This window comes from Columba livia, chromosome 4, assembly GCF_036013475.1.
Source record: "Columba livia isolate bColLiv1 breed racing homer chromosome 4, bColLiv1.pat.W.v2, whole genome shotgun sequence".
NCBI lineage: Eukaryota > Metazoa > Chordata > Aves > Columbiformes > Columbidae > Columba > Columba livia.
Genome location: NC_088605.1, coordinates 13712960 through 13734274, shown reverse-complemented (window position 1 = coordinate 13734274; position 21315 = coordinate 13712960). Strand labels below are relative to the sequence as shown.

General features: G+C 38.8%; 1 protein-coding gene across 1 annotated transcript in view; it reads right to left on the bottom strand.

Moving 5' to 3' along the window:
• Window positions 1–19609: 19609 nt before the first annotated feature.
• The window catches only part of EVC2 (EvC ciliary complex subunit 2), a 75712-nt gene continuing 74006 nt past the window's right edge, over window positions 19610–21315 (bottom strand). The window contains 1 exon segment of the mRNA XM_065060464.1: window positions 19610–21005. Within this exon segment, the coding sequence (XP_064916536.1) occupies window positions 20732–21005 (274 nt within the window). The 3' untranslated portion in view covers window positions 19610–20731.

Here is a 21315-nt window from a genome sequence, read left to right as displayed (position 1 = left end):
GCAAGAGCAGGGATAGACCTGGGTTGAAGGCAGGTCTGACAGGACTGGACAAAGCAGGCTCATGAGGTGCAGATGGAAGAGCTGGTATCCAGTGGGGTGTATTCCCTACCAGAGAGATTTCTCATTGTCCCTCTGGTATTAGAAAATGCTGTGAATACTCCAGCAAAGCACATGTAATCCCTCTCCAGTTCTGTGGAGAAATAAAGGGAAATAAGGGGAAACAGACCTACTGGGAACAGAGGTCTGTGCAAGATATCCAGTGTCTCCAGACTTGCTGAGGAAACATATGAGTATAAGGAGGTACTGTACAAGTAGAGCCCATGAGCTTCCAGGACCAGAAGGTGCATTTGTTCACTTTGAAACAACAAAAGCACTCGCACAACAGGAACTTTTGGTGCCTCCAAAACTGGAGGGCAGGGAAGCTGACACCTGCAGGCTGCCAGGACCTGGAGAGGTGGGGAACAGGCTGGCAGGGAAGGCTCCCCTCAGCATTTCATGGAAACAGATATATTCCCTTGGAACTTGTGGATTTTTGCAAATATTCATTATCTGACAGAACATGCTCTTTTGAAAAACGCCTACCAGCTCAAAACAAAAAGGAAATCCTGGTTTTCTGGCTTCTTGACAGAGCTAGTGATTTACACACAAAAATATTATTAAGAGATGTTCATGGAAAAACAGCGAAAAGTTAGAGAATGCCAGAAAAAAAGAGGGTTGGCAAGAGAGCCCACAATAAACAAAATGAAAGTCCAAAGGCAGTTTAGGAGACTCAGTGGAAAACTTCTGATTTTCTTTATTTTTTTTCTAAAGCAGTATTTTTCAGAAGGGTTTTGTCTCTTCTACAGGGTATTGTTTAATGGCCAGCAATTATGGTCAGTGTTTCTATTATCCAAGTAATGAAAAAAGCAGCACCACAGATTTATAGCAACAAAGATTTTTGGAACCTGAGTAGGATTTAGATGCTGTCAGCATCCTCTTTTCTCATTTGGTCGTCGGCAGTGAGGCCTCAGCAAGAGTCCTATTAAATGCACACATAGAGAAAACTTTCCTCTGTCTATGGTTAATGGCTTTTGCTTTAATCCTGGATTAGATTGCCCTCAGTCAGAGGAGAGCACTGAACAAGTATTTCTTCCCACTTTGTGTGAGTTCTCTGATCACTGAGTTGTTGAAAGGGAAGAACCTCCTTCACCTTGGAAGAAAGGTTTTAAAAGGAAAGGTCTCACCTGTGGGAAAAACATGTAGAAAGACAAGTCCTCACCTACTTGCAGTCCAGTGCTACAGATCCTGAGTGAGAAACACATCTCCTTGGAATTCTGAGGCAACCAGAGCCTGCAAGAACCCTGTTGAAGGTACTCATTGCTCATATTGCACAGTGTGAAAATGGATTGCTTCAGAGATCTCATGGGTACGCCTTAGTTTTGAATACAAAAAGCAGACAAGAAATGGAGCTTGTTCGTCTTTGATTCCATTTTCTGTGAAGACTGGATGTTTCCAGTTTTTCTTTTATTTGTTTAAGATCATGTATTATTTCAATAATCAGCATCTGGTCTCAAAAAGCCCAACATTTACAAATGCCAGCAATTCCCAGGCTGCAAATGTCATGGGACTTTGGTACTCTGCAACAGAAAAACATTCCAGCTCATTAAAATATATTGATGGGAAAGGGAAACCGCAGGCAAGAGCAGAGCCCTGGGTCCCTCCTTAGGCAGCAGATGCAACAACCAAACTACACTTGCAAAATCCCACAAACATACTGCGCAATAAGGTACAACAGTTCTCTGTCTTGTGAAAATGAACAGTGAATAGACAGCGATTTGGAACAATTTTCCTGTGAGTAATCAGCAGCCACTTAACCATATGTTCAGGCTGTTGTTGTGCCTCTTGCTCAGGGAGAAGCAGTTGCTCAGGCAGCTCAGAGCAGGGACCAGGCACCCAGCTCTGGTCTGACAGGCAAGGAGCACTGTGCTGGCTGATGTTAGCAGGGCCTGAGTAAAACAGGAGTGGGGAATTTGTGTGTCTCATGCTCTTTTAATCAATGACTGGATTCAGCAGGAAGGGAAGCAAAAGAAATCCCAATTTTCTAATCTTCCTTCATGGTGATTTCATGAGGTTTAATGGATAAGTATTGACAGTCTTTTAAGTATATTCATGTTAAGATTAACTTCTTACAGTCTTGTATTTTATGCAAGTATTCAGCACTTCTCTTTCTCTAATTTTGACGCCTTTTCTGAAGAGCTTTTATATCTTTTCATCTTTCTTTATTATATACTTTTATCAAAGCTGAAACATTCACATGGAAAGTAAAACATAAGGAGGAAAGATTCCTGGGCACTGCCAGTGCCCCAGTGGACACTGAAGGTTTGAGTGCATGACCAGATAATTTTTATGTCTCATTTAGGATTCTGACTTCCACTTCAGGAGCAAGCATTAAAGATCCTTGTTTCTGAACACAATATGCTAGGTTGTAACAGGACTGCAATCAGTAAGGACATAAACACATTTCTAACAATATGCAGCAGATTTTGCACACAAATGCTTAGAGGTAAACAACAGGGAAAAGCTGAGGGCAGAAATAAAACCGAAAACCTTCACATATAGCTGCAGAAATCATCTATTCCTTTTGCAGAAAACAGCACTGTATGAAATGAGACGTGCAGAGTGCCCCCATTTTACCTCTTCCAGTAGTCTGGTGGCTAGAACTCGCTCTCCTGACGTATGAAAATGTGTGTGTCTGAGTCTAAGGGAGGTGGTGAACTTACTAAGTTAACACTATTTAGTGAAAGGTAAGATGTGTCTTCTCCTCTGGCTATAGTTTGAAAAAAAATAAATAAATAAATAAATAAATAAATAAATGACCCTTCCTAAAGAAATTACAATGCAGGGTCTGAGTCTCTCCTGGCGTCCCTCATGGGCTGGTGCTGGTCCCCACCAACACATGCTGGCTGCACTGGAGATGCCTCCTTCCCCAGCCTCTGCTCCCCAACGCTGCCCAGGGAACTGGGGCGATGCCTCCGCAAAGCCAGGCATCTGGGATCTGACCACCAATGTTTCATTCTGACATTACACTGCCACTGTAAGCCAGTATTAATAATACTTCTCTTAACTATGTATCTGATAATGAATTGTTCTAATTTCCGAAGTTACAGTGCATTCATTGTTGTCCTGTGTTCAGCTACATTGTGTTGCTTGAAAATGCAGCTGCAAAGGAGCTTTTAAACTCTTTGGAAAAAGGTTAATAACTAGGGAGTAGTTTTCTATTTTTGATATTTTGCTGGCATCAGCATTTAAGATAGCATAGATAGCTTTGTCTGAATCACACATTTCTGCTAAGCTCAACAAAGGAAACGGATGGGGTATTGAACACTCTCTCTTCCAGCTGTTCAAGGAGTTAGTTAAGAAGAAAATTAACCCTACATTCCAGCCAAAACCAGCACAGGCCCCCTGGGAAACTGCCCTCAGGGACAAGGGAGCAGAACAGAGCTGGCAGATCTCTAAGGACACTTTCCATAGAGCATAGCAGCTCTCAATACCCAGGTGTAAGAACTCAGGAAAGGAGGGCATGAGGCCAGCATGGCCAAGTCAAGACCTGCTGGTCGAACTAAAGGGCAAGAAGGAAATGCACAGGCAGTGGAAGCAGGGACAGGTGTCCTGGGAAGAGTATCAGGACACTGCTCGGTTGTGCAGAGATGGGGTCAGGAAGCATACCCTGCCAATGAACCATACTGACAAACTGGTAACAATAGATGAAGAGAAGGCTGAGTTACTCAACAACTTTTTTGCATCAGTCTTCACTGGCAGCCTCTCTTCCCACACCTCTCAAGTGGATGGACCACAAGACAGGGACCAGGGGAGCGAAGACCCTCCCACTCTAACAGAAGATCAGGTTCATGGCCATCTGAGGAACCCAAACGCACATAAATCTAGGGGACCTGGCAAGATGCATCTCAGAGGAATTAATTCTGTATTAATATTTTATTTCCTAGATATAAAATTCACAATCTTTTTTTCACTATAAATAGAGATAAAAAGATAAAGGTGACAACCAGCTACATAAATTTGCAGCAGCCTATGGCAAATATAATTATCCTGAATAAAATCTCTGCATTTCAGTGGAAATTCTAAGTATACTATTGCTCAGAAAGTTTCTGGAAGAATACTGACAAGTTTAGAAATTAAACTTTCTTAGAAAATAATTTAGATTATACTTTTTAAAAAAGAATTTTCATAAGTCTTAATTCTTTTTGACAAAGAAAATCTTTGGGTTTTGTCTTTAGGGAACAAGGAAAATCAAACTGAAGCAATGTTCAATATTTTTTGCAGGGTATTTCAAAATTCAAGACAAAAAGTAATTGAAATAGAAGAATATCCCATACAATGTAAACTATAGTTAGAAAAATTTCTAATTAGTTCCACTATGTAATCTCAATAGTTACAAAACTCCAACTCTTTTTAAATTATTTTACATCTTTAGCACGCTGAAGCTCAATTGGTTGTTTCATTGCTTGGCAATAGTCCACAGGTTCCATAGCACCTAAACTTTTGAAAAAAATTGCATCATTTTCTGCATTTGACTCCTTCAAGCTCCTTCTGAGCTAGCTGATTACTGTAATAACTTGGCCCTGTGTTATGGCAAATTTGCCCTCAGGCTAGTCCTATCAAATTACAATTTTGGGAGCTGTGTTACACAAGAGCCTACAATAAACATAAGGAGAAAGTCTAGTATTAGAACAAGTCATCAGCTAAACAATTTATTTAGAGCGTGCATGGGAGTAGCTCAACAGTAGCTCAACAGCACTTTGAGTATTTTAGACATACTTTTTTTCTTTTCCTTTTTCTTTTCATTTTCCCGTTCCTTTTTCTTTTTCTTTTTTTTTTTTTTCTTCATCTGTGAAAGAAAAACTAGAAGGTAATGAAAGTTATAAATAGTGTTCTAATTCCCTAAAGCCTTATTGGTTATGTATACACCAAAACCCGGCATTTCTATTGTGTTTTGTATTTTGTAAAGTATCTACTAGAGATGCCACACAAATCTGCCTTATTTAGATGAATGCAGCCGCTGCCCAGGCTGACCTGACAGAGAAAGGAACTGCTGTTATCAACATATGAAGTGCTAAGGGGGGAGCATTTAGAAATCTTAGTATGGGATACCAGCATTTGCATTTGGGAGCTGCTTCATCTGCAAATTTCTCACTGATAATGGCCTGCTGTTAAACACCACTGCATTTCAGTCATGACCTATTTTATGGGGACTTTAGAACAAGAAAAGAAAAATATTAGCCTTTAACTGTACAGCAAATCAGAAAAAATCTTGATCCTTCAGCCCATAAAACATTAAAATAATGTATGTCAGACTTACATTTAGTAGTCTATGTCAAAGCTAAATGAAAATTATACCTATGAGAAGTTTAGGATTTGGAGACCTGGAAGAAGTAAAGAATAACAGAAATAAAATACATGGACTCGGAGACCCAGGATCAGTGTTTTGAAATGAGTTTAGGCCTAAACTCATTGAATCAGCCTAAACTCATTGAATTTGCCACTTAATAAAATTAATTGAAATACTGAAATGAACTTCCTGCTGTAATAGATTTTGTACTAGTTTCAACTGAACAATTTATTTGCTCTGTTTGAGGCTTTTATGCAGTTGATTGATTAATGAATTCAGTTTTGCAGCTTAGTAGTAAATATCTGTAGTGGCCTGCATGATTTAATGGTCAAAGAATTCAATGTTAATTTACTGTGAGACCAAAAAAGACAGAAAAAAAACATTGTATTCCAGTTGTTGGCCGTGGCTATGGCTGAATTATACAAATGTAAGTGTTAGCTTCTCTCCAAGAACAGTGCTAGCAGTTAGGAGATTTAGCCATGCCAGGAAGTTCAGACTGGCTGACAAATGTGTTTAGAAAAGATAACTGATGATCAGACTCAAAATTCTCTAAATGGAATGACAATCTTTCCAATGTCATTAGGAGATACTGAGTCAGGATCTTTGTTTCACTATTATATTCAGGCCTGCCTAGAGGCTGAGCTCTAAATCCAGTCTTTGCGCTGTGGTCCCACATTTCAGAAGGCAGTAATCCTTTGTAAATGCTGATTTTTTTTCATTAGGACCATTTTTGTTCAGGATTCACTGCCTAGATTTTAGCACAACCAGCTAGTAGTTAGCCAAAAATACAGTTTTTGTTAAATTAGTTCTGCCCTACTCTTCTAATTGTTTGCAAGTACATGGACAGCATTATCTAAACCCACAGTAATATTTAACAGCAAGAACTGCTGTCCTGAGATTTATGATCTCTCTTTCCAAGATTGCCATTGCTGCTATTTCTTATGACTGTTGCTGAGTATTTCTTATGACTGTTTTAGCAATAATCATCCAGGAATCCATCATCCTTGCTTATATCCCACATCAGTTGCCCGGCTCTGGAACTGTATTCATTTTTTAAAAGGCATTCAGAAAAAAAATTGTGGTACTCAAAACTTTTTCACTAAATATAAATACAGTAATGGAGTTATTCAACTGAACCAGGAAAAAAATGGGGAAAAAAAAATCACAGTAATATTGTAGGTTATTTTGAGGAAAGATCAAGACACTTAAAATGACATCTCAATCAGTATCCTAGAAAAAATAAAGTGATTGTCCTGCAGAGAAAATAAACCAAAAGACAAGCTTTGAGAATACACCTTTCTCTGTTGTTTGCAAAATCAAAATAAGAGTTAAAACAAGAATGAAAGGACATTCTCAGTCACATAGAAAACTCAATTTTACATGGTCTCTTGCTACGTAAAACAAATTATTAGAGGATTATTTATCACTGGAGAAAATATTTAATAAACTCAGGATGTATAAGTGGTAAAAAATACAGTAGCTTACCCTTCTAGATCTGCTTCAAGAAAAGAAAATAACAGTCTGATGCTGCCAATAACTTAGATCCCTGGAGAAAATGAAATTTTATCAACGCTCCTTCACCCACTGGTCTACCATTTTGGAAAATGCACTTTCAAACTGATCGCAAATATTGAGCAGAAAATACACGGCAGTTGCTGAAATATTTTAATAATACATCATCTTAGAGATGTAGATGAATGACAGAATTCTGACAAGTGAAAACATTCAAAAAACTGGAAAAATAATGAGAAAAAGAGAGAGAAAATGGTCCAGAGGTTAAAGTATTGAGCTGTTATTCTATTCTCAGCTCTGCCACAGACTCCTTGTTTAACCTTTAGCAAAAAGGTTTTTCATCAGCTTTCCTGGGTGCTAGACCAGACCTTGAAATGCCTCAGCTCTCCCTCTATAAAAGAAACATAATCCTTCCCTAGAAAGCAATTGTGGTGATGCATTGTGAGAGGTTTAGACACTGTGGTGATAAGCACCCTGAAAAAACAAACTATGCTGAGATTAAACTCGTACTGTCAGTCACCAAACTGCTAGGAGGTATTTTTCAAAGTGACATTTTCATGTTATTTATTATAAAGATGGGAATTTTTTACTTCTCTTTTCAATTAGCATGGATAGCTATAGTACAGTAAGTATAGTAAGCATCGACAGCTTAGAAATAATACAGCTAAGATTAAACATGCAAACTCTGAGTGATGCCATGGGGTGCTAAGATTCATGTTCAGACCTTTTCCTTTGGCACTCACATGTGCTGAGGAGGAACGCAGCTCTAGGAGATCAGATCTTGCCAGAGCTAGAGATGGACAGAATGAAGAAAAGACTGGCTCCAAAAGGGCTTGACACATTACTGTTCATGTCCTACACAAACTCCCATTTATACAAAACAAACCAAATGTGTTCTTAGCAAACAGACCTGTGGAACTCATCGCCAAAGGATGCTGTGAGTGCTGAAGTTACACCAGTACAAGGGTGGAGAAACAGATGAAAGAGAAACCCACTGAAAACATAGAAAACACATGCAAATGTCAGAGAGCTAAAACAGCTGCAGGCTGGGAAAAGATGATACCTGCTGGCCCAGTTCTTGTTTTTCACTTGGCACTAAATTATGGTACCACTGGAGACAACACTGACTTCAAAAGACCTTTGGATGGACCAGGTAAAGCATTTCTTAAAGCATTTCAGAATAAACTTTCCTGGACACGTACTTTTTCTTATTGCCAAGACATGAACCACACCTGGCTCCAAGGAGAGTATTCAAGGTGATACACCTAGGCTGCACGAAGGCCAGAAGCTTCAGCAGAAACCTTTGTCACCATTGACCAGTGTTCTACTCTTTCTCCTCTAATACAGGCAGCCCACATTTCTGAAGCCATCCTCTCCTTAGAAATAAGGATTTTTTTTTTTTTTTTTAATCACTAGGAAAACAGCCTTTATTTTGGAACAACTATGATTATACAGTGAGGAAAATTTCCTTGACACAGAGAAAATGCTTCCATGTTAAATCAGAACAACTACACAGAATACCTCTTGATTTTTATTTCTCTGGGGTATCAGATTTACCTCAGGATGGAGGACAGCAAATATATAACCTAAACCCACTGATGATACTTACTAAACAAATGACCGATACTGCCATCAGCTCACAAATGAAGGACTAGTAGAGAAATACAAGGAAAAAGATGTATAGCCATCAGAAACACAAGCTCTTGCAGTTTGTTTTGTGTGTGTTTTCATTCAAGTATTAGTGTACTTCAGCCTCTCCTACAGAAAAAAATTGCACTTTTTATCAGAAAAAGTAGCACTTTTGGACTGAAACGTGCTTCAACTCCAAGATGAACATTTTAATAGAAGGTATTTGCTACGGATAATGATGCAGACTGCAGTTTAATTACACAATATTTCACAGTGGGCTTCACTAATAATTCTGCTAGAGTACAATAATGTTAATTTGAGACCTGACCTGACGGAGTACTTGGACAATCTGTCAGTCCTATGCTATGTCTTCGGGAGGACCTGATTGCCCCGGTGTCCGTGCAGGCACTGGTGTGTGCAAGGGCAGGAGAGAGTTTGGACAGGGGAAAGGCCACCCGTGTCACCAGCGGAGCTCAGCAGCGTGGCCTCTCAGCACAAAGGCTGGACTTGGAGCTCAGCCCCTCGTGTCTGGACAGAGCTTGGGTGCAAGGTGTGTGAAGGACTGTGAATTCCTTGGGCCTTCTCCTCTGCTCCATATCCAGAGGCAGGACAGGACTATCTGATCTTTCAGAGCTAAATGCCCTTGTATTGTCTGCATCACAAAAAATTAAACCAATAATTAAAAAAAAGGATAATCACTGATAGCAAGGAGCTATGACACAGCTCAGACTCACACTAAGTGGGTATTTTTTCTTGTTTTTTTTCCTTCCCTCTATAAAGCTTCAATGATAAAGTCATTCCGGAATATCTCCTTGTGATGTCAGCAGGCAAAGACTGCACAATCAGTTGCCATATTTAGTAAAACCACTAAAAAACCCTAAATTATTTGTCCCCTGATCTGCAAACATTGGTAAATATAGCATCTCTCAAGTCTGTCTCTGCACACACACATTCCGAATCTATGAAAATACTTGAGAACTGTTTAAAAAAGGCCTGCAGACCTTTATTTCACGTTGCATTTATTCTGTGTCTTCTCAAGGCAAAAACAAGCACAAGCACGGAGCAAATAGATCAGAAAAAAAAGCTGTAAACATGTACAAGCACTAACCAAGGTTCAGCGGAATGAATGCAGACACCTTGGTATAAGCACCATAGCAACAACCTCCATTAAGTATTTTTAACCCTATCCTAAAGTTATTAAGAAGGAGAGGAAAATTGTTAAAGCATTTGAAAAGTGAAAACAAAGTGAAATTCAATTTAACAATGCTGTTCACCTCTTTCCCTTTATTTGCAGAGAGGAATTATTTTAAAAGAAAAATATATGTTAGTCTTTTTAATGGCATTAAAGCATTCAGCTGTTTCTTTGGGGAAAAGGAAAGAAAAATAAAGAAGAGAGAGTAACTAGAATTGTTGCTGCTCGTTGCCTTTCCTTCCTGAAAGGCAAAATGAGAGTGGACAAAAGAATAACAGAGATGCTCAGTTCTTGTCCAGATCTGGTAAACCTTAGACCAGGGAAGCACTACACAGAGAACTGCATTCGCTGCCTCTCTGGTTGTTATGATGCTAAAGATACCTGGGCTTTTTCTGTTTTAGTTTTTCTTCTCAATTTTTTTCCTACTACTCCACTTTTTTCTTTTCCTATTTCTCTTTCTCCTTCCTTTCTTCCTTATTTTGATTTTTACTTTCTCCTTCGCTTCCTGTCTCTTTCCCTTTCTCTTTCTTTTCCTCTTTCTCTTTGCTTCTCTTTTTCTCTTTTTTTTTTCTTTCCCTCTTTCCCTAGCAGAAATCAAGAGGAGATGGATGCTGCACCTATTTTTAATCAAAACACTTGAAGTTTGGGCAAAATGCTACTTTTGTGATCTTTGTGGAAACAAATAAAAATTCTCTTCAAGAAAAAGGAGCCAGAATAGCAATTTTCCAATCAACTACAATCAACAGTTATGATTACAGTAATTTAAATATCATTATTTCATGCTATTAATAACATCAGCACTTCAGACAAAACACGAAGTGACAATCCAAGTCAGTGTAAGTGATAACTCTGAAGCCAGGGCTTATGCCTTAGTGCTTACTCTGCTAGACCAAGAAATTCATTGATATTTCAGAATTACTACCTGAAATAGAGCTTCAGGAGACATGTACCCAGGCACATCTTTTCAAAGCTTTTATACTCTCTGCATGCTGATTGCAACTCTTCCTGATGAGTCTATCCATACTTGTGAATGTTAGATCAGATGTTATATTCATTTAACCTCGTGACAGCTTGAACAGGCTTCTATTCATTGAAAAAGAAACTTGCATCCCATGCCTCTATCTTTCTCCACACAAGTTTCACTGAAGTATTAGTGGCAGAATTGGCTTGATAACCCTTAATTCTACAGTAACTTCTTTGCAATCACCTTTTTTCTCAAGTGATTAGCTTCATAGTGGCATAGAAACAAAAGAACCATGGAAATGAACCATATCTTCAAGGAGTAACTTAAATTATGTGTAGTAATAAAGATGTTCTTTTTTAATGACCATTCTGCATTACGTGAAGCAAAGGAGTTTCAGACCTTGGTTCAAATAATTGCTTACTCAATAAGTACTTTTCTTATTGCCTTCTTTCTCCCTCAGCTGCTCTCACTAACCTTTGTGTTTAGGGCAATTGTGAAATAGCGTCAGCTGTTCTTTGCTCCTCATTGGGAAGGGATGGCATCACCTGCTCAGAACAGGTTTGTGAACTTTCCAGCAAGTGCTATCACATAGCATTCTCTATTTCCTTCAGTCTATTTATTCTGTGCTTGATTTTTCTCCTTTGTTAAATGAGAGTAGCAATACTTCTTTACCATGTTGATTCACAACAAATACTGGAATAATGGAAGTAATGTGAAGTCCATATTACTGAAACATGAAGAATTGCTTTTTAAAAGAATAAAAATCACTCAAAGTAAGTGAAAGGAAGAGATGCAAATTACACTTTGATTTACATGCCCACAGTGTGCATTATGACATTGGTAACTGTCATTCCACCCCCAATTATTTAGACCTTGCAAGGCTGCTTAGTATTGCCAGACAGTCCAAATGCAAACGAGTATTTAGAATTATTCAGTTTAACTGCAGTGGGAATCATATGAAACTAAAATCCTCCTAGACAATGGGAGAGTATACAAGCATGAATACAAAAGATATGGATTTCAGGTCTAAGAATTTTTTCCAGTTACAATAAGGAAATCACACAGAGATGTGTTTATTTCTTCTGTTTGTATGTTTGTGCTAAAGCAAAAAGAGAAATTAAAAACAAAACAAAAACACACAACCAGCAACAACATCAACAAACCACCACCACAACAACAAACCATCACAACAACAGAGCAGAAACATATGAATCATCACCAGAGCTTCAGCTAGGATGCATCTGTTAACATCAATGGATCTGTGCTCAAGATCTGGCTCCAAGTGAAATTTTCACAAATGTGTAATATAACACTGCTGTTTCATAAAGTACATATGTATCCTCAGTTTGCTGGTTATTTAATTCAAGCCTCAGGAAGAACTAAGGAAAAAAACAACCTCCTCTTGGGTCTGATGGAAAGATATGATCAGCACTCTTGGTTTCTGTAATGCTATTGTTTGGCACATGGGTAAGCACTTGTGTTTCAACCCACTGCAGCAGCAGTTCCTGGGCACAATGGCATCATCTTCAACAACAAGAACTAACAGATTTCTAATGTCAGCAATACAGTTGTGCACTCCCAGGAAAATATATCTCCAAGACAGCCTTTTAGACTGTGTAGATATTAACTGTCATGAAAGGAGTCTAGAGATTTGTTGGTGTTCATTTTGATTAACACAATCTGCAGCAATAAAACCAAGGCTCTCACCCACAGCAAGTTACAGCTGAGCACAGCAACGTCCTGAGCATCTTGGCCTCATAATATCATCTGGTCTCCTGTAAATGGTTTGTACCTAACTCTCCCCTGGGCTCAGTCCCAGTTTTTGCCTGCAGTGGCTTGAGGAGCAAGAGCTGCAGGCACACAAACCAGCAGCAGCTGCTCAAAATAGTTAATTAATTTCTTTCAGCAAAGAGGTCTTTCTCAGTGTGACAGTGCCAGATTTAACTGTTCACCAGAAATGTTTCATTCATTCAAAAATCTTCTGATGATGGCTATGAAGTGATAATCCAAAGTCTTGCTTTACATCACCAGCTAAAGAGCAAAACCACCCCAAACCTCTGCTTCCCTTCAGCCTGAGTGCACCAAGGGTCCTGAACAAGTCAAACACTGGTGCTGGGTGACTTTGTTGCCTCATGTTTCTTCATCCACTAATTTGTGGCGGCAGTTTTAGTCCCTGAAATTAATAAATTTGAATGACTGATTTTCAGACTTTTAGAGGATTTAGACAGTATCATAAGTCAGCCAGGTTCAAGGGAATAAGTCTTCTTTCAAGCTTACACTGTCCGCATCCATACAGGCAGGAGAGGGCTCTCAGGTTGCATCTTTGTGTGATTTCTAGGGCTGTTTTTTTATACAATTAACTGTTTTCTGAGTATGAAATATTAAAAAGTCTTTTAAAGAAAAGCTCTTACCTTGTAAAGCCCTGCTGACTCATCAGGAAGGGAGCTGAAAGAAAACAAAACATAAAATAAAATAAAATAAAATAAAATAAAATAAAATAAAATAAAATAAAATAACCACAATCAAACAAACAAAAAAACCCAAACCACAAATTCTTAAATAAAAACATGCCTTTATGTTTTGATTCCTCTAGCAAGCCTGATCCACATCACTCAGCTACGTCAGCCCAGCCCCACAACTGACCAGGCACAAGCTGCTGGTTTGGGAACAGCACACAGCTGTAGAGCCTCAACTGAGCCAGCCCCACCTAATGATAAATTTTTTCCAGGATAAATAAGACAACAAGCTGTGCAGCCCTAGTGAGACTGGATGAACTTCAGGACCATTGGCACATAATTACCAATAAATAGTCAGGTAACTGTGAAAAATAAAGGTCGAAGCCTTATGGAATGTAGGTGCTATTAGATTGAGAGCAGGGGAGGAATTAATTGAAGATCACTTTTCAGATACTTAAATACATACCCTATTACTAGCACAAGTCAAGTCCTGAGGTTGTGGATCTAGTCCTAAATGACTGGTTTAAAGTGACCAAGTCTTTCAACCAAGTATTTTGTAACATGTTTTGCTTCTACTCAAACAGGGCTTATTTTCATAAACTCAAGGAAAAGGAAAATCATAAGATTTTTCAGTCACTAATAAGAATCAAAGACAAGAGGAAAAAGGAAATTGAAAACAAACCAGACTAAATGTTTTTATATCCAGTTTTGTTTAATATGCGTTAAACAAGATGATTTTCAAAACAGAAGCTATTCCTTCATTAAAAATATTGACCAGCTCTAATCAAATATTTGTTTGAAAGTGTTCCCATGGCAACTGCAGCCAGAAACTGAAAAGATCTGGTTTTGTTTGAAGAAAGACTTAAATGCTGAAAAGCTCCTCTGCTTTGCCCAAGTATACTAGTTAATCTATTAAACACAGTTCTTCTCCCTCCTCACCATGTCTGGTACTCGGTATCTTTTCTACGAAGAAGCTCAGAGACCCACAATGAAAAAGTACCTTTGCTCTGCAGAAGTTACAGCGAAGTCCAGGAGAAGAAGAAATACATTTTTATCTCAATATTTTTTCCTACTCAGTAGTATGGAATAAAATTTCTCAGTTTCTTGTCTACTTTCATTTAGTAACAAAGCAGTAAGAGAGAGTTATTCGAAACACAACCTATGCTGCCTGTCGTAGGTGTTAAATCAACCTTCCTGGGGTAGTACCTGGACCTGTCTCAGTTATGGGGAAAGCCATGACATTTACCTTCAATTAGACACCATGACATTTAGATGGTCAAAATAAAACAAAACAAATTGCAGCACGTACCCTCTGCACAGAGTGCGTTTTGACAGCCAGAACATGCAGGCAGGATTTTGTGACATGCTGAATTACTCTCTAGTCTGATACAACACTGAATCAACAGTGTACACGGGATGTATTAACCCAACCCTGACATCTTTATTCATGTGAAGATTATTATTACATTTAGGGAACTATTCATACGCATAACAACTGGAGGAGCCAGAAAGATGCCCAGTCATTTCTGCAGGGTTTTTTCTCCCTCAAATATATGGAGCTTTTCTTAACATATTTTTTTATCACATATTCTTCGTAAATATTATTTCCAAATGCTAAAAGTAGAAGTGCTCTCTTCATACACTTTAATTAGGAAGACAACCTCTCAAACACACATACAAAGGCAGCAAATTTGCTGAATCTGTGGCATTTCTGTGCCCAGCCTGAAGCAGACAGACAGCTCATGAGCTCTCTCTCCTTCACTGCAGTGCTACTCAGGAGCCAATTCCCACAAGAGACTGTGTTGCATATTCAACAGTTGGCTGAGAAGTGCCTTATTCCGGTGTTGGTATGATTTTTCACTTGTTTTATTCACAAGTGAAATGCAGGGCACTGGGGCCTCCTTTACCAGATGTTTGTCCATCCAGCACTGGCATATACACAGGTTTCCTGGTTTAACCCACTCATGACAGAAAAGCAAATATGGATGAAAGAAGTTGAGAAAAACACCCGGCGACTTCCTGAGGTGTTTTGCGCCCAGTGCTTGTGACAAATTGGAGGGTGAGGCAGGAGCAGAGCTGGAAGGATTCAGCTCATCCCTGGTGCTTTCTGAGGGTGCTGAGCAGAGATGGAAGAAAAGGGATCAGACACCTGATGTCCTCGCTGAAGGCAGAATGATTACCTGGGCTTGGAGGCTGAAGATATGGCCCCAAGCTACAAGCAGTCTCTTAGCACTGAGGTATAATAATAGGGACTACATGCAGAAGGATGAGTGGATTGTAAAGTAAGCTGGCATTTAAATATTTATTATCTCTACTAAACCTCATTTACAAGGAAAAAAAAAAAAAAGAGTAACACCACCCCTGCCCAGATTCCTTTCCTGAACTGAGAGCTCAAAGGCTTTCTAGGGCATTGCAGCCACCACTGGCTGTTGCACTCTCTTCACACCAGGAGAGCCCCACAATTCCAGCTCTGCTGTGGGTAGCTGGGGGGACTGGAGCTCTTTGAGATCAGCACAGCACTGTTATTACTGAGAGGTTTTATTTGCAGAAACAGCTCATCAGCGCTATCGCTCACCATGGCCCTCCATGAGTGGAATTCAGGACCTCATTTGCTCCGGTATCGCTGCAAACAGCAACATATTCCACAAAAAATACTATATCCCTTCAAAAAGACAACCATGTTAACAGAATGCTGGCTTGTCATACAAAATTAGATCAAAAGATAGTAAACAGAATTGTGAATCTAAGCCTCTTGATACAGCTGAGGTGGGAAAAATAACTACTGGTTATATATAACAACAAGCACAGACTGCTCAAGTACAGAGATAGGCATTATCAGCTCTCATTAAATGGACCATTTATATCACAGCTTGTCTGCAATGAAGGCAAATGGTGAGCACAACGTATAGTCAGTCACAAGGATTGAGCCTGACTTTCCCTGCCTTGCTCCCTGTGAATGACAAGAAAATGAATTGAAAGAGAGCAGGTAAGGCCTGAGCTGGTGGCCTTTGCCAGCCATTTTGCAGAAGAGAACTTGAGCAGAGAAGCAGAAGGCGGCAAAAGCTGGATCTGACCTGCAGAACTCTGTGAGCAGGAAAACATTCATCACTTGCACGATACTGCTCGGCTGGTACAAGTGTTCATATCAGCTCCCATACAGCACTCAACAGCCTGTGACAATACAGTTTAAATTCAGTAAGGAAAATGAGCTTTATGCTGGTACACCTATGTTGGCACCAGTTACACCAGCAAAACGTTCCAGTGCAGGGCAGTGGGGGAACTGGGTCATCTGAGCGAGTGGACTTGGCATCTGGTGCTCCGAAAATCCTGCTGTCAGGCTCTGGGGAGGGCAGAGCTGTTGATGAAAGGCAGCGTAATTATTGGCAGTGGTTGTTTTAAGATAACAGTATAAAAACTTAACATTCCCCAGAAGAAATAAAGGTGTTAAAATAGCAGCTGGGTAAACACAAGATAATGAAAGAAAGCAGCACCATTTCCCCAGGTTCAAATAAAGCAGATGAGTGTTTTTCAGAATTGACCCTATTAAAGACACATTGTCTCTCGAAAAATTAATCTGAAAACAAAACTACTTTAGCAATAAGTGAAGAAAATGTTATCTATTAAACACTACAATTAATTCTGCAAAAATGTCAATCTTTTAACTTCAAATTTACATTTTCTGTAGTCAAGTGCCAGGTCCATATATGTATTTTCACTTTTGTTTACAATTGATTGAATTTTTGACATAATGTTGAAAGTCTCTACCAGAATATTCAGTCATTCATTATTGGTATTAATTAACCTTCATTAGGCTTATCATGTGTATTCTACTTTATAATAAATTAATACATAGTACTAAGGAAAGGGAAGTGAAATGGAAACTTATTGTAAGAAATCTCAGCTTGCCTCATGGAAACATTTTCAGCTCAGTCACTGCAGAACATTTGTGTACATCTCCCATAAGATGTTTTTCAGTGTGTGGGATCTTTTGTATTTAAAAAAAACCCCTTTACAATGAAGTCTTTTAAATAAAAGCTTGATCTTAAACTAAACTACTGAGTGAGCAACATGTCTTGCATGCTAATCCAGTATCTGTATCTCTGATATGTGAAGCTAGAAATTCAGCAACGACAATAAACAATCTTTTAAAATCTTATCCTTTCTCAAGGGAACTATGCAGTCTTCATGCTATTATCTATGACACTGTGATTCTCGTTTCAACCTCTATTCTGAGATGTAGCAAAGAATTCCATTACTCAAATGAATTAGACTTAGTAAATGCATTCACGAGAAAACTACAGCATACAACAAGAATAGGGTCATCATACGACACAGCAGAAAACCTGGTGGCACATAGTTGCACAGTTCCAGAAGGATATGGATACTGATTCTGTTTAAATCTGTGGACATTGAAGACCTTGACAATTTAAAACATTCCAGTATGTGCCCACTTAATCTTAAAAGGAGCAAAGCATCTTAAATTAATTTTCTTTGAGTCTTTATATGGCACCAGCTTTTGTCCCCCACCAGTGCAACCTTCTGCTTTGATGACCACCACAAGCTTCTTAATCTGAGATCACGCTAACAGCTGTGCTAACGACAATGAGGGGCCTGTGTACAACTAATAAGCCTCCCGAGGCTGTGCCAGGTTGTGCCCCAGGCACGAGGGATGCACTGTGCAGTGGGCGCAGACTGCAGGCCAACATTACTTAAGTGCCTACTGATGGAAGGGTAACAAAAATCTACAGGTTATTAGTCCAGTGTGGAGAATTGATTTCTTCAATAAATTATACCACTGCCAGTAAGTCAGTTCTGAAGCATCTTGAAGCATCACTGCCAAGGACAGTTACTTCTGCCTGTTCTTTGCACATTTTGTCTCCTTGGTCAATGACTTCAGTTTGAGAGGAGACAACAGCTGCAACACAGGTGGAAGTACATTGTCAAGGGTCAGGGAAAAGACAGAAAGTAATGAACTTCCAGAGGAATGCAATTCCTTGTGCGATTAATTAGAAGGTCCTTCATTTCTTGTACTTTCAATCTCAGTAAAATGCATAGCCAGGTAGAAACCAACAGGAAGAGCTGCAAAACAAGGGAAGCATTTCTTTGGAGTCTCAATTCTACAATGAGCAGAATATTAGCATCAGTACCAGGTACTTTTTTTCTTTAGATTTGGCTACATCTGTTTAAAACAGGAGGTTCATCCAGACTTTAGGTGTCCCTTTCTGATGTTAATGAGAATGAAAAACAATTTGGCCCACATGGATAACGTCCAAATTCCTGAAGAACTTTGCCTTATATTACTTATTTTATTGGAGACTGCAAAGTCAAATGGGCTTAATTTGAATGTCTCATCCAACACACATTCCTTGGAAGGCTTCAGCTGTGAAATACAGAGGTGCTAATACTTATGGTACACACAGAGAATTGCACGCACAACAGCTGGCTCTCCTCTGTCCTCTGAACAACTTGCAGCAGAACTCATTGAAACTCTTTATTGAAGTGGGATATTGCCTCGGTAGTAGTTCAGAATCTTAGAATACCAGGTTGGAAGGGACCACAAGGATCATCTGGTCCAACCTTTCTTGGCAAAAGCACATTCTAGACAACATGGCCCTGCACCCTGTCCAGCTGAATCTTCTAAGTGCCCAATGTTGGGGAGCAAGAAACAAGAGATTTTAAAATGTGAACATTTATTTGAATATGTATTGCATGAAATCAAACTCTTTCATAGCAGGGCATGACTTTCCCCACTAGAATAGTTACAATCACTGAGCTGCTTCAAATTAGTGATGAGACATGTGAAAGTTACAAATCAGCTTTTTAGTATTAGACTTACAGATTATCTATTAAGGATAATAAATTGATATTGCAATCAATATTCAGATGATGCATGCTATTATTGTAACTGATTAAAGCTATTGGCCCCAATACCTTATCTGTGATTAGTGCTGTTGCTTCCCTTTTATATTACAATAGCCTATAGTCAGTCTGGGCTCACGAAGGAATCTTGGAAGAAACTCACATTCAAGAAAGGGCACCTCACCTTTAAAGTGCTCCTTGCAGCCCTGAGCACAGCTCAGGTTTTCCTTGCATAGGGCCCAACCCCTTTGAGAAACACCTGAGCCTCCTCCTACACTGCTCTGACCCAGCTCCGAGGTAGGACAGACCCTGCGCTCACCTACCCACACCTCGGGGACAACCTACCAGATGCATTAAAATGTGGCAACTCTGAACTCCTACAATCCTGACAGACTCCTCTTTCTGTGAGAGCCATGACTTCTACGAAAAGACTCAAGAACACAAACAAAAATAATTAGGATTATCAGGCACACATTTTCTATCACTAATGGTGCTATGGAACACTAATTGTTGTTTACCACGGAATGAATATTTAAACTTGCCACAGGAAGTGGGGGAAAAAAAGAAAAGCTTTTTTTTCGTTTGGAATAAATGCCAAGAGGAGACCCATATACATTGTAACATTTTATTTTTAAAAAAGAAATTGGCATCCTCTTAATACAAAGACACAAAACCTCCATATATGAAAATTTTCAAAATATGTGATCACAGTACCCTCAGAACACAGCATTCCAATACAGATAAAAAACTCTCAGAATAAGCTTGAATATCATGAAATATTGTCAAACATATACATTTCTTTTAACTTCTCGTTACTGCTTTTAGGGTTCATATTTACAGGTTTCTTTCTGTGAACAAGAAAGGTTTGAAACTTATCTCTTTTTGAAACGCAGAATGATAGCCTCATCAATTTAGAGAAAAATCCAGGAACAAGAACTTCAAAAATACCCACCTAAAATTGTGACACTTTGCATTATCATTACAAAAAAACCCTTCTGATGTTATTAACGTGGCCACTTTCATTTTTGTCTTTTTCTGATGAGCTAGTGTGATGGTATTGCTTTGCCAGGAAAAAGACTGCAATAGCTTGCAAATATTTAACACAATTTGAACTATAGCCACATTCATAGTTCTACTGAAGTTTAGAAACAATAGTGAAAGGCTACAGCTACTCCAGGATGTAAGGCTAAATACATATATATATGCTGAAGATCTGGACTACCAGCCATCACTGTGGAACACAGACTGCAGAAGTAACATTCAAAGCCTATTAACAGCACAGCACTAAACAGTAAATTAGCTACGGTAACAGAAAGCAAGAGAACAGAGGACTTGTGGGTCATCTCCTATACCACAGCTTATTGCAAGAATATATAAATACAAGAATACTAAATCAGTAATTACTTTATATAATAACTTTTCTATACACGTTATGAAAATACAGTGGAAAAATTATCAAAATGTACTGAAGGAACACCGAGTCCTGCCTGCCAGAATGTGCACCACAAAACACCCATATTTTTACTGCACCATACGCTGACAAGAATTAAAAAATGCACAATACACATTGCTAACTGCACCATCCTAAAATTACAGCTATTTACAATGTCAGACAAATAAGATTAAATCAACACAATTGTTATTTAAACTGCATAATCCATTTTTTCTCATTATTTTTCTGCATTTTAAATAACTTCCTCTTCCCTATTTGATACTTCGCGTGGAAGTTGGCCTCATGAGTCCATATTTGCAAGAGCAGCCTTTTTGGAATTAAGAAAGTTCTTTTTCTTTTTCCTTGGAGAATTTTGCAAAGAAAATATTGGATCACTCATCTCACGGAACAAAAATACCTTCTCCCCTGTGTCTAACAGCTCTATGGCTTCGGCAGTTGCCATGTTCAAAGGAACAGGTGGATCAGAATGTTCTACTGGAGGATGCATGTGCAACCAACCAAGATGAAGGAATGATGCTTTTTCCAGGAGATCAAGCTGTTTCTTCTTTACCAAGCTACATTAATGAAAAAACAAAACAAAACTGAAAACATGGCCAAAAAAACCATAGCTTCCTATATCATATCCTAACAGAGAAATGATGACTTTGGAAGCTTAAGAAAATGGTAGTTCAGCAGACAGAAGTGTAACTTCCGTTCCAATCCCCAGTAAATTATGTATCATTTTATGAGATACAAAACTGCATAAGAAAAGGTAACATTATAATAAATAACAATAGGGAAGGTGGGCAAGATAACATGAAAAATGTGTGAATTTTGTGGATATGTGTGGAAAATTTTTTTAGGCATTACTATTATTGCTTATGA